The sequence below is a fragment of the Tasmannia lanceolata genome, unplaced genomic scaffold (genome assembly GCF_043159265.1).
Source record: "Tasmannia lanceolata isolate RefF3 unplaced genomic scaffold, GAP_Taslan_0.1 ptg000005l, whole genome shotgun sequence".
Taxonomy (NCBI): Eukaryota; Viridiplantae; Streptophyta; class Magnoliopsida; order Canellales; family Winteraceae; genus Tasmannia; species Tasmannia lanceolata.
The window spans coordinates 10168814-10194984 of record NW_027518682.1 but is presented as its reverse complement, the minus strand read 5'-3'; the positions used below and the strand labels follow the sequence as shown (position 1 = coordinate 10194984).

The 26171-nt window shown below is 39.8% G+C and overlaps 2 protein-coding genes and 1 pseudogene across 5 annotated transcripts; all 3 read right to left on the bottom strand.

Moving 5' to 3' along the window:
• Positions 1-858: 858 nt before the first annotated feature.
• LOC143877445 (geraniol 8-hydroxylase-like) lies at positions 859-3549 on the bottom strand (annotated as a pseudogene). The gene is made up of 2 exons (XR_013250623.1): positions 2636-3549; positions 859-1597 (listed from the first exon to the last, which is right to left on the bottom strand). The product of XR_013250623.1 is annotated as a geraniol 8-hydroxylase-like (transcript).
• A 4071-nt stretch (positions 3550-7620) lies between these two features.
• Positions 7621-11163, bottom strand: LOC143876598 (cytochrome P450 704C1-like). The gene is made up of 5 exons (XM_077378300.1): positions 10560-11163; positions 9042-9326; positions 8535-8870; positions 8010-8210; positions 7621-7915 (listed from the first exon to the last, which is right to left on the bottom strand). Exons 1-5 carry the CDS (start codon positions 11079-11081, stop codon positions 7721-7723), a joined length of 1539 nt encoding a protein of 512 aa, XP_077234415.1. The 5' UTR covers positions 11082-11163; the 3' UTR covers positions 7621-7720.
• A 9131-nt stretch (positions 11164-20294) lies between these two features.
• Positions 20295-23041, bottom strand: LOC143877442 (2-methylene-furan-3-one reductase-like). Of its 3 annotated transcripts, none has more exons than XM_077379483.1 (3): positions 22824-23041; positions 21363-21843; positions 20295-20882 (listed from the first exon to the last, which is right to left on the bottom strand). In XM_077379483.1, the coding sequence occupies exons 1-3, from the start codon at positions 22995-22997 to the stop codon at positions 20533-20535; spliced, it is 1005 nt and encodes a 334-aa protein (XP_077235598.1). In that variant the 5' UTR covers positions 22998-23041; the 3' UTR covers positions 20295-20532. The 3 variants fall into 3 exon arrangements, with proteins under 3 accessions (XP_077235598.1, XP_077235599.1, XP_077235600.1); XM_077379484.1 differs by having other exon boundaries at positions 22531-22967; XM_077379485.1 differs by lacking the exon at positions 22824-23041 and adding an exon at positions 22405-22519.
• Positions 23042-26171: the final 3130 nt, after the last annotated feature.

Sequence of the window (26171 nt, the reverse complement as noted above, 5' to 3'; positions counted from 1 at the left end):
TTGTTTAAATAATAGACAAAACACTGACGCTAAAATGAGTCGAAACTCAGTAAGCAATATAGCGCTACCCGAGCCGTGTCTAGGCATGCCAGAAGCTAGGAGGCGAAAACCCTGTATTAGACTAAATAAAATACGAAGTTGACCACTTTCAAAGATTCTTTCTTTCTATCTAAAGAAGGAAATCAGAACGAAATTTGGTACAAGCATGTACGGAAAACAATAATCATGACTGGGCACAAAGCAAAACATTAGAAATCCTTAGTGCATCAAATCAAGGAAAAACCCAAGCGGGGCTAAACATAAACACATGCGAAATCATATTGTCTCGAGGCACATGCAATTAGGCCACACCACAAAATCATGGGTACCAAGGTACCAAACAGAGTGGCAAGCTGCAGATCACCAGTGGTCGTCGGTGTCAGAGGCTTCAATAGTCCCCCTTACATGTGGCCCCTCATCTCTGGGGTCGGCCGTACATGTGGCCTTTCTTTTGGATTGGCCGTAAACATGGACTTTTAAAATTAAGGAGCTGTTGGATTTTGAACCAGGACCTGCCGCGAGGCATAGGACCTACCGCGAGGCATGTTCTCTGATACCAAGCTTAAGCTGTTAGAGTTGGTGTTATTTAATCATTTATACTTCAACACTTCCATGAATCATATCCACGGGGTGACCCTCTGAGGGTTAGGATAATCCTTCGAAGATAGTTTACGTGTTACATTCAATTTAGGTTGTGGCCCAAGAAAAAGAATGCTTTGGATTATCCTATGAAGTGGTACTGCTTTGGATTATCCTACGAAGTGGTACCAACTGTATATTTTGAAAAAATACTGGACTTCACACGCCGCACCTTATAAAAGCTCCATAAATAAATAATTTTATTTGTAGATAGGGACCATTATTTTGTGACATCTAAAGCCATTGTAAACTGGACAAGCCTGTGATCCTGCACAATATGTAAAATAAGATCTATAAATTTCAACATCAGTTGTTATTCTTGGATGGGAATAGCTAGAACAGGAACAGCCTTCCGCATTGTGGTGCCGAGCTTATATTGCATGTCCATGTCCTCTGGTGCAATCCCATCCGGAAGCTTCCATGAAAACGAACAGAGAAGAGAAGCTAACATTAGGTGCACCATTCGAGAGGCAAGAGGCATGCCAGGACAGATCCGTCGACCGGTGCCAAAAGGGATAAGCTCGAAATCTTGGCCTTTGAAATCAACTTGAGAGCCCAAGAACCTGTCAGGAATGAAAGCCGTGGGATTAGGCCAAATATCAGCATCTCTATTCATAGCCCATACATTGACAAGGATTTGGGTGTTCTTGGGTATGGTAAAACCGCACATATCCACGTTAGTTTCAGCTCTGTGAGGGATAAGTAATGGAGCTGGTGGGTGCGTGCGGAAGGTTTCCTTCACCACTGCTTGTAGATAAGGGAGCCGAGCGATATCCGATTCTTCCACCTGTCGCTCTATGCTGATGGTTTGCACGAGCTCGGACCGAGCCTTTGCCATTGCATCTGGATTACGGAGCAATTCTGTCATGGCCCATTCTACAGTGACTGAGCTAGTATCTGTCCCGGCAACAAATAGATCCTGATGAATGAAAGTGTGATTAGAAAGTGTTTTCTCGGAGGGGATACATGCACATTTTGCTAATAATTTCTCGTTAATTTTCACTTTACCATTTGGACTGAAAGAGGAGGTTGAACCTTTTCTAGAAAAATATGGGAGTGACTCTCGTGTTTCTAAATTAAATTAGTAGAAAAAGAGATTTAGGTATAGGTAATGTCACGGCCCCACCCCATTGTGTTAATATTGTCCAGTTCTAGGTCTCCTACCTTTCCCGGTTTTGTTCTCCAGCAACACTATTGTGACCTACCTCGCAGGACCCCGCCCATTGGAGATGCTGAAAACTCGTCTACACAGTTAAGGGAGAGAGTCCCCCTCCTTCGAGGCCAGCGTCCTCGATGGCACCACCATACTGAGGGACGCCCCGCTCTGACATCATTTTTTTACGACCCGACCCGACCCCACTCTGTAAATATTGTCCTGTTCTGAGTCTTCTACTCACCCCAATTTTGATCTCCAACTGCACCACTGTCCCTGACCCACCCCGCAGGCCCCGCCCCTTGGAGATGTTGAAAACGCATCTACACAGTTGAGGGAAAGAGTCCACATATATGCCCAGCAGCTTTTCTTCCCTTTCCGATGTAGGATCTCAAAAGAAACCTAATAAATAGTGTAATATACCTTATTGAGGCGTGAGTTTGTGTGAGAAAATTCTCATAGGAGAGTAACAAGAGAGAGTAAAGACCAGAACTGGAAGGGCTTTGTGTATTTGATCTGGGTTTAAGCACTAGCTTCGAGCCCCGGGGATACTAAACCCAACTAGTTACAATTACTGGACCCCACGCATCACAGGTTGGGATTGGGCCATACACATAGGCCCACCAAGAAAGAGTGTCCATCTTAATTTTTCGGGCTATTCTCAAGTGACCCAGCCCACTTGAGGGGAACCATACTTAATTAGCTATGAAAAAAACAAGAAAAAAATTTATATATGTCAACCTTATCAACATCAGGCAGCGATGAAAAGAAAAGAAAAGAAGGGAATGAAAAAAGCGTAGGTACCACGAGCATAGCATTGATATCAAACTTATCATCTTTTTCCTTGTGGTCGAGAAGCGCGTCGAGAAAATCGTTCATCCTGGGTGAGTTGCATGAGGCTCTGGAAAGTAGGCGTTGTTCGATCAATCCATCAAAAACCACATGGAGTTTCTTTAAAAGATCAGTCATCGTTCGACGCCTTATCCCTTGCAAATCAGTCGACTTAAGCAACGGAAAATAGTCTGAAAGATTGAACTTTGCAGATACTTCCAATATTTTACACACCGTGTCCTTGAATTCTTGTGCAGATTCGGAGTCTAGATCCACCAAATCAATGGAGAAGACGGTGTTCGATAACAAATTAAAGGCGCAAGAGAAAGCAGCTCGACCTATATCTACTGCTATTCCCGTGATGCATTTCTTGCCTATGTAGGCTATGAGCTCTTCGACTTTCTGGTGTCGAAGCGCTTGGCTTGAGTTAAGCCTCTGAGTGGTGAAAAGCTGCGTGGTGCTAATCATGCGAAGCTTCCTCCAGTTAGAATTTGGGGGCTGAAAGACCATCGATCCCTCATTGTAGTGAAATGCACGAACTGCGTCTGGGACAGTACGACCGGAGAAGGCTTGGTCGTTCTTCTGGAGGACCTCTTTGGCCATGTTGATAGAGGAAACAACCACAGTAAATTCGCGGCCAAGCCTGAGACTCATTAGGGGGCCATATTTCTTGGCCAACTCAGCAAGTGACTCATTGGGTTTGTCAAAGCAGAGGGATGGGGCCAGGTGGGAGCTTCCCCTTACCCGACTCCTTCCTAGCAAAAAGACGGAGAAAAAGGATGAATCTCCACACAAGAGAGATCCACAGCACTAGAGCTGAGAAATTCATTCTCTCTCTCTCTCTCTCTCTCTCTCTCTCTCTCTCTCTCTCTCTCTCTATCTTCTAAATAAGCGTTCTGCTATCTATAGTGAACTAGGGAAGCGCTTGTCCCTCTCTTACGTATCTCCCATGCACTTATTTTTGCTTTTCTTATTCATCCACATGGATTTAGGCGTTTTGCCTCCTTTTCACAACCACATAAATGGTAATGTTTGTACTTATTGGCATTAATGCATAAATGTAAGGAGCCCTATTACCTTAAATTGCTTGTTATCAGTGGCCTAAGTTCCTCGACCTATCTTTTCCATCCTCTCTCTCCAACTGTAAATGCAGTCTCCAACTTAAGAAACGTCTTCACTACCATCCTTTGGACCACTCCGAAGTCCGAACCTGGCCAACGTTAGACATGGTTGACACCTCATTTAATTTTGCACATGATCTGATCTGACAATTTGAATGTCCTTGCTTTGGATTTAATATAACAAAAAAGAATCACTTGTTCTAATATCCTCTTTTGTCAATAAAGAGCCAAGACCACATCTACATAACGTTTCACGTTCGACAAAACTATTACCATTTATAATAAAAGTAAAGAGACGCATTTTAGAATTATATGAGATTCAACTAGGGGTGCAACTCGGGACGGGTTCAACCTGAGAAAAAAGTTGGGGTGGGGTTTAGTTTTCCCAACCCGGGTTGGGTTCGGGTTGAAGACTTGGGAAAGCCACCCTAAGTGAAACCCAATTTTTTTAATTTTTTTTTTCTACTAAGCTTAAAAACTTGCGTTGAGTCTGGTTGCTCAGGTTGGGTCATGTTCGGGTTGGAAAAAGGATAACTCGGTTGGGTCTTCCAAAAACCTGAAACTGGATAGTATTGGAATTCCCCACACGGATCGGTAATCCGATGGGGAATGGGTAGAGTCGCCACCTAGGATGAGGGCCTAGGATGGGGAACAAGTAGAGTCGCCATCGGATGAGGGCCTGGGTCTGTAATCGTATATCCTGAGGTTGGGCTTGCTGTCTGATTACAGGAATTGAAGGTGTTAGGCACCATTCCTTCCCATACTATGCCGCTCTCCTGAGCTCTGGCCATATTTTTATTAAATATTAATGATTTTTGTTTCTAAAGTGACAATAGTTTATCTATACTTCGCAACCATAAGCCTCAGATGTTGTGACACTCATAATGCTTATACAAGAATCATGATTGCTTAATTTAGAAACCTCATTATCATCTTTCAGCATTCCATTACTCTCAAAATCTGAATCAACAAAAGGAATTGAGAATGAAATTTCTTTATTGATGATCAAAAGGAATGCAATCCTGTACAACCCAAAACGAACCGCAAAGCAAGTCAAACATCCTAATCCCTAGTTCGCCTACGTATTAAAAGAAAGGATACTGATATGGGCACTACCCCATTTTAATGGTTGCACTAAAATCATCTTGTTTCGTATCACTAGACAACTATAAAAATTCATTACAATTTCTAAAAAAAATCTCGGCAGGGAACCAATCAACACATGGAAGACTGACTGGTTCAGCGCAATTATTAAAATCGAGTAGTGCCAATATCAATAGCTAACATCCAATATTTGCACTACAATATATTAAGGGAAATGTTATCAGCACTACTCTATTTTGATGAGGGCACTCCTCACTTTATTAAAAGCACGATATGGCCCGCACTATAGGATGATCCAAACCATCCATTAGATGGGCCACAGCCTAAATAGGTTGTGACCCATAAATCATTTCCTCAGGTTCCTTAGGTTGATCCTAACCCTCAGATCTGAATGTTGTTAATTTTTAAAGTGTATTTTTTGGGTAGCTTTAATTTGTTTTTATTTTGAGAGATGTAGTGAGGGCAAATATGTACTTTTGTGTCTATTGTCATGTTGGTCTTTTTGCCTAGCTTGCACATGTGTGAGCCACAAATGTTTACTCCATCTTTTCTCACTACCCACCTATTTCAAATTCAAACCCTTACTTGGAACTCCAAACACACCACTTCCCCAAGCATTAAAGACTCCACTTTCCCACACCCACACCCACACCAACTTACCTAAGCCATTCACTCTCTATTTTCCTTTGACTAGCCTATTCTCATAACTTCATTTTGGTAGAGATTCTCCATCAAGCAAGAGACCTTCATTGAAGCTCTTGTGTGCAAGCTATTTTTTTAGGCTTTCTCATATTTTCTCTATGTATTGAAGCTTTCTTCTTTCTTTTTTGTGCTTGTATTGTATGTTGTGTTCTTTCATATATTGAAGTACATCTCTTTTGGGTATTGTTCTTCTTCTACTTTAGTTGTTGATCTTAGGCTAGTGTAAACTTTGGTTGGACTATTTGAGGAGCGGATATTCCGGTGTTGTGAAATCCGTCTTTCTCTATAAATGTTAGAGGGTTGATCCTAACCCAATATAGATCGGACGGTTAGGATCAACCTATGAAAATAATTTTTGGGGCACAACCTATTTAGGCTATGGCCCATCTAATGGACGGTTTGGATCATCTTATGGTGCGGCCCATACCGTACTTTTAATAAAGTGAGGAGTGCCGTCATCAAAATACAGTAGTGCTGATAACATTTCCCTATATTAATAATGACATTACTAACTTAGTTTCAGACTTCTCCAGTGGATGCCTACTGGATTGGGGCATATTGTGCATTTGAAACTACCGTTGGAAAAAGAAAAACTGATTGCAATAGTGTGAAATAGCAGAGTAGCGCCATTATCCCTATATATTAGTGCAGACATCAGCCCCCAAAGAATGAATTAAAATAACGAAGACAAGCTGATTACATGCAATTATTAAAACTTCAATATTAAAAACCCCCCGCACTACAATATTTTACTAATGGCAGTACTAAATTTGTCAGGCATTTCTCCATTAGAGGTTCTGCTTGAAAGTTGAAACAACCATTAGAAACTGATCACATGAGGGTAAAATGGTAGAATGTTGCCATCAGTAAAGTAGAGTAGTGTAGATATCAGTCCCTTACATTTAGCTTAGGGAAATGATATTACAACCATGTTTTGATAATTGCACAAAATCATCTTCTCTTTTATTACCACAACCATCAAATATTATTACAGCTCCCAAAAAAAAAAAAAGAAACCCTAAGAAATTAATTAAAATAGAAAAGACAAGATGATTGTGTGCAATTATATTAAACATGGTTGTGCTAATATCAAAAACCTAAAAAGGGAATGGAAAATTACCTAGGTTGGGTGAGTGTTCTCGGATGTTTGGCTGTCGGAGCACTGCCGATGAAGTCCGGAATTGATGGCTCCTCTTCTCCTTCAAGATTTTCTTCCTTCTTCCTCTTCTTATTTTTTTTCCTACTTGTTTTCTCTTCTCACCCAAGAACAGTGACAAGCCCTCTCTGTTTTTCTTCTAACGGAGAGAGAGAGAGAGAGAGAGAGAGAGAGAGAGAGAGAGAGAGAGAGAGGGAGAGCTAATGGATCAAATCTGTAAAGGGGGTTGTGGATGGAGATGAGGCAAATCAATAATGAGGTTAGAGGTGAGGAAAATAGGTGTGGGGGTGTTGGGAAGATGATGGAGAGAGGAATGGTGGCTCTAATGATCTTGATTCCTTTGAAAATGAAGTGGGGAAGATGGGAATGGGGCGATCTCTTCTCTAGACCTCCGGCCTCTTTACTCTTCCTTCATTTCATCCCTTATACAACAACTTCTCCCATGTTTAATCCAAACCATCCATTTGAAGCAATGATTTTAGGCAGAATGTGAACCGCCGAGGGAAAACATAACATGTACAATATCCATCGCAGAAGGCGTTTCGCGGATGGCTTGTTGTATGTGAGAGCAGCCACCTCGTGAATGAAGACAAAATCTGCTGAAAAGTGAGCCTTGTGTGGCTGCTTTCACATGCAACCGGCCATCTGCGGGCAACTAATATTTACAGTTTTGCACTACTATGTTTTAATAATTGCACAAACTCTGCTTGTCTTTGCATTTTTAATTATTTTCCTAGTACTTTTAGGAACTTTGATACTCTTTGACAGCTATTTAACTAATAAAAGCCAAGATGGCAAGATGGTTTAGTGCAATTATCAAAACAATATAGTGCCAACATCATTAGCCATGATAAAACATCATTAAGCATTATCAACTCTACATCCTTGGAATAGCATTTCTTGAATGTACATATCTTCATCACTCATAATGATTTGAGCTGAAACAGCCTAAGATAACTACTCCATATGTTTTGTCTACTTGGTCGAACCCATCCTGGGAAATACTTGAAGACGAAGACCTCCATCAATGTGGAGCGTGAACATGGTTCTATATCTTACTTCCTTCTTCTCATCGTCCAGTTGGAATCTAAAGAAACGAAGGAGAACCATTGCAATTATCTTCATCTGTCGATACGCGAACTCTTTCCCCAAACAGATCCGAGGGCCACCCTGCAACCAATACACACCCCAAAATGCTAGTGATCATCCTCATTAATAATGTTAAACATGCATCTGTGATTAAATAATCAAAGCAGAAGCTAACATGAAAGGCAGTGAATTTGAATGAGGATTCGGGTCGGAAAACGCCATTCTCAAGCCATCTTTCGGGTCTGAATTCCTCTGCATCCTCTCCCCAAATGCTTGTCATCCTGCCCATTGCATAAGCCACATAGTTCACTCCATCTCCTTCCTTTACTTTAAAACCATCTGGGAGTACATCATCTTTTTCTGAACGCTTCCCATCCTGTAATAAAACAAAATATTTTATTTAACGGCTTATTTTCCTTTGCATATGGTACATGTTTGTAATGAGAACCTTTGATCTAATGGGTCATCACGAGGTTTTTCAATCAAGGGGCTAGGATAAAAAGGATACCGTGAGTGATGTGGATCGAACACACAGTGTCTAGTGTCAATGATAAATTCACCCCCTTTTCTTCCCCGGCCACCACCTTATAGTTTAAAAACTAAAAAAGAATCAGAAATAAACTAAAGGGGGCTGGCCAAGGGAAGAAAGGGGTGCAAAATCAACTAACAACAGATTCTCAAATCGGCAAGAAAAGCTTACTATGGGAACGGCAGGGTATAATCTCAATGTCTCAGTGAGTGTTGCATGGAGATACTGCATCTTGTCGAATGTTGCGTCTGTTAACTTTCCTACAAAATCATTTACATCCATCTGATGGTCTTTATCGACGAGTTCTCTCACTTGTTGGGAGATCTTTTCTTGTATTGTAGGGTACTTGCAGAGCATGTAGAAGAACCATGAAAGCGTATTTGCAGTAGTGTCTTTGCCCGCGATTATGAAGCTCATGATTATATCTCTCAAATACCGATCAGTCATGTTCTCTGGGTCCTTCTTGCTCTCCATTATAAACCTTGAAAGTATGTCTTCCTTATTATTCTGCATTAAGCATTCAAGAAAAATGCCACTCAAGCATTCAAAGGCTTTATATAAAAGGAGAATGATATTTTCACACACATGCACCCTTACCAATTTCACCCCCTTTGTTTGGGAAAGGTGGTGGAAATATCATTTCCTTATAGACAATATAAAAAAAATTGTGATACTTACACAGTCATCTTCACTGGTTAGCTTCTCCCTTTTGGTACGGATCAGTTCATACACGAAATCATCTATCACCTTGATGTTCTTGCGAAGCCTGGCTTCTGAGCCCATGTTGAGAAACCTCTTGATCTCCCACAAAAAATCGACATAACGCCAGTAGACCAATGCATTCGACTCATCCAATGCCTTGATGAATGTGTTCCCAGTCTCACTTGATCCACCCAAGCAATTCAAATCCAGCCCAAACCCAACTTCAAATATCGAATCCAAAGTGCATTTCATTAGCAAATCCTGCAACCCACCCATCACTTTTAAGGTTAAGGATCTAATTTTATGTAGAAAGCCGATGTTGAAGGTTTTTTATGGGGGTGTCAACGGGCCAATTCTGATCAAATCCATCCATGTGAAGGTTAAAATTCGTTCGGATCCTAAAAAAGGAATTCCTGGAATTTTACCCATGCATTTTCCTGTAATTCCAATTGAAATGGGCTGAATTTTACCCGTGAATTTCCTGTAATTCCAACCTAAACTCTCCATCTGGAAGAGTCTCTTTCTTGGGACTTTTGCTAACTTTATTGAGAAGATTCGGGACCCGATGGAGAGTTTCCATGTGGTATTTCAGCATGTTAGACATTCATCTAATAGTGAGGCGAGTCATTTGGCCCATTGCAGAGTAGCCCGTGTTTTTTACTTCCTTCCCCTTGTTGGACCAACTGATATACAAATGTAAAACCAAAACACTTACAAGAGAATTAGTGCTCTTTGATAATCTAGCCTAAACATTATGAACTCTAAAAACACACGATGAGCTTTACATTTTCCACAAATAATAACTATCCTAGAAGACCACAGAGAGTTTTCACAACACCACAAACATTGATTTTGGTTTAGAGTTTTCATGACTCCTATTTGCTTTCTTTTCTATCTTTCGTCTGCTTGCTCTCTGTGTACTTTGCTTTGACCTCCTCGGCCGCTTATAGATAAAATAACCATCATTCAAAAAATTATTATAATACCTTTATAATTTATGCTAAACCATGCTACACTAAAATTAAGAAAATATCCTAATAATTTATACTAAACCAACCCTAATCGTAACTAGACATGTTATGGATCTTAATATGGATTCATAATATTTGGTCCTTAATTGGATAGAGAAATATGGATACATAAATCAAAGTATTCATCCGATTAAAAATAGTGTTGGTTTTTGTGTCTAGTTTACCACCGCCACGGGTTTCTCATTTGTCCCCTAATCTAATTAAATTAGAGGTGCAACTTGGGTCGGGCTCAACCCGGACCCGTCCAATTTATTTGTGTACTTGCTGTTGTCATTTCTATTTTGTGCCTAATCAGATCAATTTAAGCCCATCGGATTCTACAAGTGTTCAGATCCATTTTAATCATATGGGGTCTTGACTATCCATCAGAACGATTGGGTCCATTAACACCCATAATAATTATAAAAATGATTTCAATTAATACTCACTTGTATATACAACTTTCAAAAAAAAAAATACTCACTTGAATATCAAGGTCCTGTTTCTTGGTGGCAAAGTCCGAAACAATCCGGGCCAATTTAGTGGCGTTTCTTCGAAAAACCGAGGAGCTGAAATCCCTAAGGACTCTTGTAGAGAATTCGAAGCTTGCAAGCTTTCTCTGTTGACGCCACTTATCCCCGTCAACGGCGAAGATGCCATCACCCAAGAAATCACTAAATATGCTGTAATGATATTTTCCTTTGGTATAACAATCGAAATTGGTTTTGAGCATATGCTCAACATTTCGAGGGTCTACAGTGTAAATATCGTTCTCTGTCAAGCCAAGTAGACGGAAGGTGGGATACTTTCGGGCTTGATCAGTTTTACGATCAAACAGCGTATTGAAATAGAAAAGCTGATGAAAGACTGTCCTCATTACAGGGGGGTATAAAGAGCTTTTCAGTGATTTTCCTAAGAACATTCTGAATAAAAGGATGGAGAAGCAGATGAAGAGAATAGAGATTGTCGTTCCAATAGCCGTGAGAATAGAGTAAAAGAGATCCATCTCTGATGATGGCTTGTCCCAGAAGAGGAAGAGTTTCTTAAGTATATGAAAGAAGAGATGAAGTGATGGAAGCAACAAAGCTTATTTTTATTCTCTTCCTTTCATGAAGCGACATCAGAGATGTGTGTGAAGCCTGTCCTTATTTGCAAATAAGATTATTTTAAGTTAATTTTACTAAAAAATGACACATCAAAGTTCATTTTAAAAGCCATTAACTATGGCAGATACAAAACTATTGTTACCATTTTTATTAACAAATGATCGACATTAAAGTTACTTTCTAAGCCATATAATATGGCATGCGAATAAGACTCATTCAAATAACATTTAGGCCGTGTTCATTTAAGATTATGACAACCGATTGTGAGCCCAAAACTAATTACTAGACTCAAAATTACGTTTAATTTGGAGGCCAATAAATGGTTTTTGGACCCACAATCGGTGGTCATAATCTGAAACGAACAGGACCTTAAGAGTATCCAGAGGGGATGGGGTGGGCGACGTAATCTATCTGCATAAAAGTATAATATGAATAAGAAGAAAACAAACAATGGATGGGTCATCCCCATATAGTCCACCGTTTAAACGCCAAATTTATTTTTTTTGATCAATGGACTTTTGCCCATTGGATTTGAAGCATTTGCAATTGGGATGCCAGAATTGATAAGATTTTGGACTGTGGCCCTACCATATGACAAGTCGTGCATACGGTGGAGATTGGAACGAACTATCAACTTTGGTAGGCCCATGAATGCTGTGGCCCACAATTTTTGAGGTGGTGTGGGCCAAACAAGCACGTCCAGATGTTACTTGTTTCAGCCCCTAGACCATCCTGACTGTTGCGATCAACCCAATTCAATATCAATACATGTTGTATCTATCTATACTATATAAGTGAAGCCCCTTTACCGTTTAAGGGGGGAAATGGTTAATTAGAATTTGTGAAACAACCAGTTACTCCAATAGCAGGAGTAATTGGTCGTTTAACATGGTATGAGAGCAAAGTCCTGAGTTCAAACCTCCTTGATGTCAAAAATTTACATGCAATAGTCAATCCAAAGTGGGGCCACATGTGCCACGTGTAGGCCAACCCAAAGAAAGAGGGACCACAGGTGAGAGGAGTGTTAAAGTATAAAATATTAAGTAACGCCTTCTCCAACAGCTTAAGCTTTTGGAGTGGAGTAACTGGTTGTTTCATAGAATTGATTTCCTAAGTCTAGGCTAGCCACGGACTGTTATTTACAGGCATTTCACATTATCTAATAAAAGGGATTTGCTAGGAACCATCACAGAAATCATTTTGCAGATGGGCCGTTGCATGCGAGAGCAGCCACTCAGGCTTGCTTTTCAATCAGCAGATTTTGTTTTATTCATTTAATTCATCTTAGGTGGCTTCTCTCACATGCAACAGCCCATCCGCGAAATGCCTTCTGCAATGATCTCTAGCAAATCTCATAATAAAATATTGAAAACGAGAGCAGTAGCCCACAAGAATTAAAGCAATAATCGTAGCAAGAATAAAAAGATAAAGAAGAAACGAATTATTGGTTGAGGCAAGGCACAGATCAAAACCCATTGTCCGTGGAACAAGTCTCACCCCGGCCCACGTATGAAGAATTGACTGTGAAGATGGAATCTCTAGCATATGCCTACAAGACATAACAACTCTAACGACTCAGCTCCAGGAGTGTGCACTCATGCACCTCACAGCCGTGAGAAAACGTCTCTGTTTACCTTGATCAAGAGAACGAATTAGTAAGTGATTTTAGAAGGGAAGACTATTAAATGCACTTCGGTAGTGCAGCAAATGGGGGCACCCTTTCAGCTGATTTTTTATATTTGCACTAACACGTCTTATCTTTTATTATTTAAAGAGCTGTCAAAGGTTATTACTACTCCAAAACTCTGAAAAACAAATTAAAAAAGAGAAGACAAGCTGTGTTTGTGCAATTATTAAATATGGTTGTGCTGATATCATTTCCACACACATGTATATATACACGTTACTTTTTGTAAAAAATGAACTCATTAAATAAATAAAACAAAATTATTAACAAATAATTATGTTTAAATTGGGTAAAAATAATCAGTGACTCACAAATCACAATCGGTTAGAACTGATTGGGAGTCCAAAACTGATTGTTGGACTCAAAACTATACATAATCTTGATTCCAATAATCAGTTATGGACTCAATTGGTTCTCAAAATCTAAAAGAAATCAGGGCCTTAGAGAAGTGCTTGCTGCAGGCGCAAGGACTCCGGATGCACCTTGAACATGAATACATGCCTTTATCTTTCCTATATACTTCCACATTGAAGTTCTAAACACCTAAATGTTTCCGTTTGTAAGTGTGTTTGCTTTGCAGACTCTATCTTTGCAGTAGGGCTGCAACTCAGGTCGGGCGGGTCGGGTTTTGGAGAGCCCAACCCTACCCGAGAAATATCTCGGGTCGGGTCGGGTTTTTTTTCGGAAAACCCACGATTCCCAAACCCGCCCTACCCATGATAAATCTCGGGTCGGTTCGGGTCGGGTCGGGTTTTTTCACGTTGACGCAAATTTTTAAGGAAAATTCTTGTTTGGCAAGGCAACTCAACTCATAGAAGCAGAAATTACACTCACATTACACTTGAATCAAACAATGATGTAATTACACTCACATCACACTTGAATCAAACAATGTTGTAATCAAACAATGTTGTAATTACAATCAAACAATGCTGAATCAAACACTTGAATCAACTCAACTCATAGAAGCAGAAATTACACTCACATACAGTAACAACAGTGGGTGCGTGGGTTTTCACTTTTAACTTTGGGATAATTACATTTACACCCCCTCTAGTTTCTGACACATCCACTTCCACCCCTATAGTTTAAAACGTGACAAATACACCCCTGTAGTTTCAATTTGTTTAAGGTTTGCCCCCTTAGCTGAAGGTTCGTCCATAGATTGAAGGGTTAGGATGATCCGATGGAGCTGATTTTTTGGGCACACCATATCTATGTCAGGACCCATCAAATGAACGCTTTGGATCATCCAAATAATGTGGGCCCCTACCCGAATCCAAACACTACCAAAAAATCATCCAAATAATGTGGGCCCACATTGTTTGGATGATCCAAAGCGTTCATTTGATGGGTCCTGACATAAATAGGGTGTGCCCAAAAAATCAACTCCATCGGATCATCCTAACCCTTCAATCTATGGACGAACCTTCAGCTGAGGGGGCCTACCTTAAACAAATTGAAACTACAAGGGTGTATTTGTCACGTTTTAAACTATAGGGGTGGAAGTGGATGTGTCAGAAACTAGAGGGGGTGTAAATGTAATTATCCCTTTAACTTTTAACTAACAATAGAAAAAAATGTACATACTATAACTTATGTAACTCGGGGTCGGGTCGGGTCGGGCCCCTTCAAACCCGGCTCGACCCGAGATTCATGCGGGCTTTTGAATGCTGAACCCGGCTCGACCTGAAACGCATGAAACTTGAACCCGACCCAGGCTATTTTCGGGTTGGGTCGATGCGGGTCGGGTAAAACCCGGCTCGAGTTGCAGCCCTACTTTGCAGCTAGCATTCCTCATCTTTTTTTTACTATTAACTATTGGTAAAAGAGAGAACAACACCCCCCCCCCCCCCGGCCCCGATTTTTTATCCAACCGAAGCCCACTTTTTTGTACTTTTCCTTGGATAAAAAATGAAGGGTCGCAGGTTCTCTCTCTCTGCCCTTGTTACCACACGGTCGGCCACCATATAATTTCTCTTATTTTCATATTCACCCCTTTTTGTTTGCATTCTACAACAAGTAAGGGCATTTCAATCCCCTTTCGGTTGTCTTTTCCAAATACTACCACTTGAGAAAAAAAAAAAAAAAGAGAAAACAATAGGGGGTGGAAATGCTAGATAAGGAAGTGGAAATATCAGTTTCCACATATTGCCAGTAAAGTCCTGATGAACATTTTTTGTGACTATGAATTGATACCGAAGCTATTTTCCCCCTAAAACTAAAAGACAGCTTAGGCTATAAAACAATAAGCTAAGTTCAATGGAGTGCACCTTCTTCATGAAAATTTTCTAAAGGATTCATTAGCCGACTCCAACTAGTTTGGGACAAAGGCTTAGTTGAGTTTAGTTTAGTTCAATGGAGTGCACATTGGACTTAGCTTATTGTTTTCTCATTTCTCTTGCTTTAAGTTTTGTTTAGTGATGCAAGGTATGGATGATGGGCAGATGGAGGCTAGTTTTTGCTTAAAACAAGAAGAAAATGCCTCGGAAATCACTCAAAGTGCTTAAACCGATTTCGATGGAGGCAATGGATCGATGCAAACGGGGACGGTTGATAGGGACCCATGTATAATAAGAGAAAAAAAGAGGCCCACACATTCATTCGGGTACGGGGACAGTTGATAGGGACCCATGTATAATAAGAGAAAAAAAGAGGCCCACACATTCATTCCGGTAGTTTTCTGCGAGAGGCAACCACTATGGCAAAATGTGGTCCACCCGTCAGGGAATGGATCCAAAACATACACATACAATGGTTAGATTTTTCTGCCACCGGTGGACCATCTTTCACCTGTTGGAGTCTACTCCACCGCAATATTGTGTGGGCCGAGAGACTCCGTCTACAGTCAGTCACGCTCAGTTGGCGGTGGGGACTGTAGTGAGGGGGACATTTGTTGATAATTCAACCCTTAAGTATTGGGGTGCACCCCGGGTTGATTTTTTGAAATTCGGGTTGAGCTTTTACTTTGAAATCGGTTCGGGTTTGGGTTGATTCCATTTCATTTTTTAGCAAACCTCAATTGTACCTGACCCAAGTTACGCCCCTACTTAAATAGGGCTCTAGTGATTGCTCAACATATTTTTTTTTTTAAAGATGACTTTTATTATATGAAACAGGGAAGGGGACAAGTCGTTCCCACCCACTGTAATTACAAGGCCAGAACGGCTAACATCATTCGAACGTATTAACCAGTAAAAAGCTTACAATAAGGCACATTCTATACTCGTGCAACATTAACAACCGTTGATTCCAACAGGACGCCTTACAATAAGGCACGCTCTATACTTGTGCAACATTAACAACCATTGATTTTAACAGGACACAGCCTTTCGCTAGTCGATCAGCCATCTCAATGATTGCTCAACATATCAACACTCTAATCACTATCCACGTATGCAACTTTTAAAACAATTAGTCATTGATTTTATTAAGAAATAATACTTTTTGAACATTTGCTGTGGTTTTATATGGCATTAACCCACCTACATGAATCTAGTTGGCCCACTAGTTCATCCTATGATGGCCCATTAGATCAATGGTCCCCCTTGCCTAAACATGTGCCACATGTATGGCTTTGGCTGTTGGTGTCCATCAAGATGTTATACATTCTTGCAAGGGAATCTCTTTTTAATTTAATTGATTTACCTGGGCTTTTAGGCAAAATGATGCAGTTGAAAATTCGGAACTGCCCGTTGCATAAAAGGCAAAATAGATAAAATAAAGAAGAAAATGTGTCCTTCGATAGGCTACAAATAAGATGACGAAAGTAAAACTTAGGAGTCATTCCAAACTTTCTATTCAATGAAAATTTTTCCCATTGATTTTGAATACATATACCATGGAATCATAGAATATGCCACCTCCGTTGTTTGAATCTTGGGGTCCTCCTCCGTTTAGATATGAGATTGCATGGTTGCAAGCTCCTAGTATGGAGGAAATGTTGAGGGAATGGTGGAGTTTTCTTAAATCGGAGAGGCCTTTAGATGTGGTAATAGGTCGTAAGCTCAGATTTGTGAAGAAAAAGTTGAGGGAATGGGTAGAAGAGAAAAGTGCCTTAGATCAAAATCGTATGAGATGGTTGGAGAATAGGATAGGGGAAATAAATGTTCTTGAGGGTGAGGGGAATGGCAACATCAACTTGAGAGAGGAGTTGGGTAGAATTAAGGAAGAGCACAATGGTATACTACTGCATGAGGAAATATCCTGGAAACAAAAGTTGAGAGTTAAATGGCTAAAGGAGGGGGATAAGAACACGGCATATTTTCATGCCATGGCTAGTGTTAGGGGGAGAGGTAATAGGATTGAGTTCTTGGAGGCTGAGGGTGAAAAGATCACAGATAAGGATGAGATCACTGGGGTGATCTTGAAATTTTATAAGAAATTGTACTCGTCTGATGGTTCTTTAAGACCGACTCCGGAGGAGTAGGATTTTAAGCGCCTAGACGAGGATCAACGCAGAGTTTTGGAGAAGCCTTTTGAGGAGGAGGAAATTGAGAGAGGGGTTTTCTCCTTGGGTAGAGATAAGGCTCCTGAGCCGGATGGTTTTTGTTTGGCATTCTTCCAAGCATGTTGGCCATATGTAGGTTTCTTTAGGAAATTCCATCAGGGCATGGTGTTGGACAAGCGTACTTGGGTTACTTTTATTACTCTGTTCCAAACGTTGTGGGGGCTTCCAAGGTTTCTGATTTTCGACCTATTAGTCTTGTGGGATGTTTGTATAAGATCTTAGCTAAGGTGTTAGCGGAGCGCCTTAAAAGTATGCTCCCTATGATTATCTCTGATAGTCAATGTGCCTTTGTGGCCAAAAGACAAATTTTGGATTGTTCCCTCATTGCGAATGAGGCTATTGATTATTATCGCAGGCTTGGGTTGAAAGGGATCTTGTGTAAATTGGACACGGAAAAAGCATATGATAGGGTGGAGTGGGAGTGTTTAGATATGTTACTCGATAGAATGGGGTTTGGGGGGAAGATGGCGCCAATGGATTAGGGTGTGCTTATCCTCGGGGTGGTTCTCGGTTCTGGTCAATGGGTCTCCCAAAGGTATTTTCAAATCCTCCCGAGGTCTTAGGCAAGGGGATCCGTTATCCCTTTTCTTGTTTGTTATTATGGCGGAAATTCTTAGTAGATTGCTGGCTAAAGGTAGTAGCTTGGAGATGTTTAAGGGTTTTAAAATAAGGGGTGATAATGTAGAGGTATCTCACTTACAATTTGCGGACGACACCCTTTTATTTTGTGAACCTAATAAGGATCAAGTGCTCAATTTGAAAGCTACTTTAAGATGTTAAGAACTTATCTCCGGTCAAAGATCAATTTTTCACAAGTCTAAAATGTATGCCCTAAATATTCCCTCGGCTGAGGCTTTAGAGATGGCCGAAATTTCAGGGTGTGATCTTGATTACCTTCCCGCTTCTTATCTTGGTTTACCTTTGGGAGTTAGTAAACCTGATAAAACTGTTTGGAAACCGATAATTGAGAAGATTGGAGAAGGTTGGATACTTGGAAGAGAAATATTGTGTCTAGGGGAGGTAGGTTGGTATTGATTAAGACAGTATTGGCCAATTTGCCTGTATATTTTATGTCTCTTTTCATGTGTTTGGTTAGTGTTGCTTTGCGTATTGAAAAGATCCAGCGTATATTTTTGTGGGGTGGGAATGAGGAGAAGAAAGGCATGTCTTTGGTAAACTAGAGGGATGTATGTGTGCCTATAAAGTTTGGAGATTTGGGCATTAGGAGGCTTAGGGAGTTTAACCATGCCTTATTGGGGAAATGGTTGTGGAGATTTGGGGAAGAGCAGTCTAATTTATGGGCTAAGGTGATTTGTAGTAAGTATGGTTGTATTCTGGGTGGGTGGGAATCAAAGGACGAATATAAGAAAAAGGGGTTGACTGCGTGGAGAGATATCTTGAAACTAGCTTGCTCCTTTAATCTAAATGTGAGGTTCATGGTCTATGCTGGTGATAGAATTAAGTTTTGGAGTGATGTGTGGTGTGAAGAGGAGCAGTTAAGGATCTTGTTCCCTAGGCTGTATCGGGTGGCTGTTAACAAAGAAGCCTTAGTTTGTGAATGTTTTGATCGTAGTGGTGGTAAGTTGATATGGTGTCCTGCCTTTAGAAGAATCCCTTTTGAGTGGGAAAGTGAGGACGAATCTCGATGGCGGCGGCTCCTTAATAAGTGCTATGTAAAACGTGGGGGTGAAGACAAAAGAATATGGACAATGGAATCATCCGGCATTTTCTCTGTCAAATCTTTTTATAATGGTTTGATGCCTCATTCTGTTCCTGCATTTTCAGCAAAGGTATGGAATTTTCATTGCCCACCTCGGGTTAGTATCTTCGGTTGGGCCGTTTGTCGTCAAATGATACAAACCATTAACTTCTTGAGAAGCCATGGGATGTTGCTAATTGATCACTGCCCTCTTTGTCTTGATGATGAGGAATCTGTGGATCATTTGTTCATGCACTGTTCTTTCACCAGGATCATATGGAGATGTATCTTTCTGAGGTTTGGAATCACTTGGGTCTTCCCAAGAACTATTCAGAATCTTTTGAGTATTTGGGGGTTTGTGCCATGGAAAAAGAGAGGAAAATTATTGTGGAATGTGTGTTTGCTAGCTACATGGTGGGTGGTTTGAAAGGAAAGAAACTCTAGGGTGTGTTTGAGGGTTTGGCCAAATCACCTTATTATTCGTACATGCGGATTATAGCATTGGTCATATCGTGGGTTAGATGTCTTCCATCCTTTCTTTTTGTATCGGCCTTTGATCTTTGGGAACATTGGAGGGAAGTGTGCTCTAGTAGTGAGAGAAAAATTAACATAGTCCAAAGATGGGAGCCTCCGATGCTAGGAATGTTGAAAATCAACTTTGATGGTGCTTGTTTTGGAAACCCGGGTCCAGCGGAGGTAGGGGGTCTTTGTCGTGATGAGTTTGGTGAGATTCTTTGGGCTTTTTCTGGTCCTATTGGTGTGTGTAATTCTTCTGAGGCGGAAGTCAAAGCGACCTATTTTGGGATCAAGAAGTTGAGTAGGGAAGTCTTGGACCATATTATTGTTGAAGGAGATTTATTGAATGTCATTCGGTGGTTGAAGGGCGGTGTAGCTCCTCCTTGGAGATTTTTGGCATTATTTGATGAAATTGAGGATTTTGTTGCGGGTTCGGCTATTGTCTTTAATCACGTTTGGAGGTCGGCAAACGAAAAGGTGGATGTGTTAGCCAAGCAGGGAGTTGGGAGGGAGAGTATTCTCTGGTTCGATCATCTTCCCCCGTAATATAATTTTGTTATTTTTGCTGTATCTTTTCTTCTTCTTCCCTGTTTCTTCTTTCTTGTTTTTGTTCTCTGGGTTGTCCCTTCTCTTGTGCTCCCTTGTCATTTAATACAAATCAATACAAATCGTTATTTCAAAAAAAAAAGAATAGGCCACCCTTACATCCCAATGCTTGATTTATTTGCTGACTCATATTCGAAAGCAACACATATATAGGTAACGACATTATCTACATCCAAATACATGATCGCAAGCCCTTCAAGTCAAACTTTTAAACTTCGACCCCACCTCAACCAAAGCATAGTTGTAAGTTCAGGGTCATAATTGATAAGTATCTACACAATGAGGAAATGGCAATTCTGCCTCGAATAAGTTCGGCGTTCACTTTTATAGGAATCAGTAAACGCTAGTCTTCTGAGCAACGACTATTTCAGGTGGTATGTTGTCCTCGCACGGGACATAAGAAGGAAGAATCGAAGAAGGAAATGGAGAGATTACAACTTTCCCTCTCGCTCGCCCAGTTTCCAAATACCTGAAAGCCTCAATCACGTCAGTAAAAGGATAAGGACTGTTTGGGTCGATCACAGCCTTTAGCTTCCCACTCTCTATGTATGGTCTAAGCTTCTCTAAATTCTCCCCACAAACTGTCAAACTCGAATAAACTGCTCTTGAATGTGATGGAGGCCACGTTATGTCGATGATTGGGGCTTCGTCTTTTGCTACCACAAATGAGTTTTTGCAATCCCCTGAAGATTAATTAGAAAGGAATCAAACACCAACCAAAACAAAAGTTAGAATTAGAAGTAGGGTTCAAAAACTCGAAACCTGAGTTGAGTCGAGTCAACTCAGACTTGTCGATAAAAACTTGAGGTAATTTTCCATTTTATGCATAGAAGCATAAGAGTTGTACCAGAATTTATTAGATTACAATGCATAAGTAGTGCATGTGGAGGTGTATTTATTTATTTATTTGTTGGGTAAGCTGGGGTTAGGCAAGACTCCTACCAGATATCATTAAAAAGATAAACTTAAGGATACAGAAGTACGAGCCTATAGAACAGATCCTGTTCAAGTAAGGTCGTTGGAGGTGTATTTTTACTTTCACATGCTCAACAAGTTGTTGATGAGTTTTAGAACAATAGTTAGAAGAATATAAAGATTCTAAGTGATAAAAGGTTTTCTCCTAAGATTATTATAGAGATCATATGAAGTATAGTAAGATATACCGATGGTGTCATAGAGGAAATCGAATTTTTCAGGGACTTCTTCATATTTTTGCTTTGTGTAATCAATGACAGTATCTGCTCCCAAGCTCTTGACAAAATCCACCTTGGGAGTGCTAGTTGTTGCAACCACCTCAGAAGCTCCATAGAAATGCTTAGCAAGTTGGACGACTAAGGTTCCGACGCCACCTGCTCCCCCCACAATAAAAATGCTTTGCCTTTCTTTGAAATTTCCAGTTTCAAAGCCTTCAATGGCAGTTTGAACTGCCAGTGGCAAGCTAGTGGCTTCCTCAAACGACAGGTTAGTAGGCTTCAAAGCCACCAAGCTCTCCTCCACAGCAACATACTCAGCCAGTGTCCCCAGTTGCTTCAGCTTCCCGTTGAAGTCTTGGATGTTGCAGTAAACTTCGTCTCCGATTTCGAATTTCGATACTCCCCCACCTTTGCCTACAACAATTCCGGCCATATCACAACCAGGAACTACCTGCACTCAAGCAAATTAAAAATTAGACAATTTAACAAAAATCCATTTTGCCACCGTTAAATAATTACACAATTTATGTTACTGCCCAGTGGAATGAGAAAATATTTACATATTTGTTATTAAAAGGGATTGAGCCTCCATTTTTCAAAAGAAAAAAAAAGGGGGGGATTGAGCCTCTACCTCAAAGGTAAAGGCTTTGGCCTTCCACCTTGAGGTCTGAGGTTCGATCCCAGCTAACCTACCAAAAAAAATACTGAAATACCTAACGTTAAAATTTACTAAAATAGCATTATAATCTATGCTAAAGCATAATACAAAACATGGTTGGGCATTTATATAATTCATTGGATCCTGATCAAATTTTTAAGCAAGACCACATATCCTAAATATTGATCTATAATTTTTAATTTGCTATGTTATATAATTATTGCCATTTCAAAAAAAAAATGGATCTATAATTTTAGGATCCTAGTTGGATCCTGAAGGACCTGAACTATTAATCCATAAAGAATCCGTCTGACTATAGTGCTTATTCCAGGTAATTATACTGAAGCACATAACTGGTTGAAGATCACATGATGGTTCGAATAAGAACACTTGAAATTAGTTTTTAGATCTATGTTTAATCGGATCAGATTCCCTAGTTCCGTCAAATCCCCCGGGTCCACCGACAACCCTTACACTGACCATGTTGAGACAGTGCTATCTTGACGGGTCATGACATGGTTGTTGCAGTGAGTGGAAACTCCGACCATGCGATCATGTCCAATTTTCAAAAGAGGTATAAGCTCTGTTGCACTAAAATCAGATATTCAGTGTATGGAAAAGGCCGAGTTTAAGATGAAAAGGGGTCATGGGTGATGTCGGGCACCAAAAAGTGAATGGGATTTTCTTCGACTAATTTTGTTTCAACGTGGTTAGATCACCTCTTGGAAAAAGAGGAAGAGCTGGCATGGATAGAATTAGTGGTTATGACTCACGGGAAATTCAGTTGGAAAGATAGGACGTTGGCGCCGCTTAAAATCAATTGGATTCAAAGCAGCTGCCCGTACTTGGACGAGGAGTTGGTTATGTTGGAGAGTAGGAAGAGGAATGACACCCAGCTGAAGGACTTCCTTGGGACCATATTCCTCGTACAACCATGCCTTCTGCATCTTTAATTTTATCCCCGCACAATGCTCTCACATTTCTCCTCTTATTTATAAGATGAGATTGTGAAATCCTGTCCAAGATATTTCCAAGGAAATGGATAAAGATTCCCCGATATTATATATATATATATATATATATATATATATATATATATATATATATATATATATATAGAGAGAGAGAGAGAGAGAGAGAGAGAGAAAACGGTTCCTACACATATGTGTAGAGAGTTCTCTACACACTAGCTTAAAACACAGTGGGGCCCACATTGTTTAGGTGATCCAAGCCATCCATTTTAAAGGCCCTCACATAGATAGGGTGTCTACAAAAAATCAGATCCATAGGATCATCCCAACCCTACGATTTGTGGAGGTAAAATGGATGTCTTTAAACCTTCACAAATTAGTCCATTTTTTGCCTCTACAGTTCGAATGGTTAGGATGATCCTATGTATCTGATTTTTTGTGGACACCCTATCTATGTGAGGGCCTTAAAAATGAATGGTTTGGATCACCCAAATAATGTGGCCCCCACTGTATTTTAAGCTAGTGTGTAGATAACTTATCTACACATGTGTAGGAACCGTTTTCTTATATATATATATATATAAATGTGAGGCTATATGGAAGAACTAGATCTGTTAGTTGAGATTTCAATTCGAACACCACCTACTAGTCTTCTTTGAAATACTTCACTTGAAGGAAATTCACCTTTTGTTCCCTTGAACAGTCATCTTTTTCACTCAATCTAGTTGCAGTAATTTCCAGTGTTTAAAAACTCCTTGACTCGACAAGGAACTTGCCCGAGTCGACTCCTTTTTACCTTATATATATATATATATATATATATATATATATATATATATATATATATATATATATATATATATATATATATATATATGAGGAAACTGTTGGTGAGCTTAAGCACACCAAACTTATGGTGCGCTTAAGCTCCCCAATCACATGGGTCCCACAGCTCCATAGGTGATCCAAACCATTCATTTGCAAGGCCTAATTATAGATAGGGTGTATACCAAAAATCAGCTCCATAGGATCATCCTAACCCCTCCATTTGTGGAGGACAAAAATGGGCAGATTTGTGGACAAACACTGCCTGTCCATTTTGTCCTCCACAAATGGAGGGGTTAGGATGATCCTATGGAGCTGATTTTTGGTACATACCCTATCTATGATAAGGCCTTTCAAATGAATGCTTTGGATCACCATAACAAAGTGGCCCCCCATGTGATTGAGCGCTTAAGCGCACCAACAGTTTTCTCATATATATATATATATATATATATATATATATATATATATATATATATATATATATATATGAGAGAGAACGGTTCCTACACATATGTGTAGAGAGTTCTCTACACACTAGCTTAAAATACAGTTGGGGCCCACATTGTTTGGGTGATCCAAGCCATCCATTTTAAAGGCCCTCACATAGATAAGGTGTCTACAAAAAATCAGATCCATAGGATCATCCTAACCCTAGGATTTGTGGAGGTAAAATGGATGTCTTTAAACCTTCACAAATTAGTCCATTTTTTGCCTCCACAGTTTGAATGGTTAGGATGATCCTATGGATCTGATTTTTTATGGACACCCTATCTATGTGAGGGCCTTAAAAATGAATGGTTTGGATCACCCAAATAATGTGGCCCCTACTGTATTTTAAGCTAGTGTGTAGAGAACTCTTTACACATATGTGTAGGAACCGTTTTCTCATATATATATATATATATATATATATATATATATATATATATATATATAGAGAGAGAGAGAGAGAGAGAGAGAAAACGGTTCCTACACATATGTGTAGATAAGTTATCTACACACTAGCTTAAAATACAGTGGGGGCCTACATTGTTTGGGTGATCCAAGCCATCCATTTTAAAGGCCCTCATATAGATAGGGTGTCTACAAAAAATCAGATCCATAGGATCATCCCAACCCTACGATTTGTGGAGGTAAAATGGATGTCTTTAAACCTTCACAAATTAGTTCATTTTTTGTCTCCAAAGTTCGAATTTGTAGGAACCGTTCTCTCTCTCTCTCTCTCTCTCTATATATATATATATATATATATATATATATATATATATATATATATATATATATATATATATATAATGTGAGGCTATAGGGAAGAACTAGTGCTGTTAGTTGAGATTTCAATTCGAACACCACCTACTAGTTTTCTTTGAAAGACTTCACTTGAAGGAAATTCACCTTTTGTTCCCTTGAACAGTCATCTTTTTCACTCAATCTAGTTGCAGTAATTTCCAGTGTTTAAAAACTCCTTGACTCAACAAGGAACTTGCCCGAGTCGACTCCTTTTTACCTCGGCCGCATTCCGCGTTGCACCACATCCGCATTCTGCATTTTGCCCTATAGACTCAATAAACTCTTTTTACTCTCCCAATTTAAGACCATGTCAACCGTGTTAACCATGTTCTTGGCTGCGTCCGCGCCGAGTCGACACGGATTTTTCTTGACAGTGTTCCTCGTCAAAATTGCATTTTTAAACACTGGTAATTTCTTTTAATTAGTTTGATGCATTGAATTTTTTTATTTATTTATTGATTGTGCATTGATGCAGTCCAAAAATCTGGACACTCTCCGTAGCGCAGCAGCGGATGCAAGATTGATAAAATAAATGAAAAAAGATCCCTTTGAACACCATCGTAGGGAATATATTGCTTCGATCACCGTTGAAGGGGATATGATTTACTTCGATCCCGTCGAAGTCGAGTTTTTCAGAGCGAAACTAGAAAATACTCCTGCAGGTGCTAATCCAAGCAACCAAAAGTTCTCAAAAGAACTCAAAAACCAAAGGCAAATTTCATTCAATAATCAAAAGTCTCATTACATGTCTCATCCACCTCCTTCTATAGATTAGGGAGAATTCTAAAAATGGAATATCATAAAAAACATCTAAAATTGCCACCTTCTTATTCAAGGCAACACAAATATAAAAAGTAAACTCAATCCTAAATGACCTTATTTAGCCATGCATGGAATGTGCAAATTCCTTATTTGGTCATGCATGGAAATAGAAATAAACCTATTCTAATTGGCATGAAAGAAAATGGAAATAAATCTAGCCTAAATGATATGCAAGAAAATAGAAACAAATTAGCCCGTAAGATTTGTGTT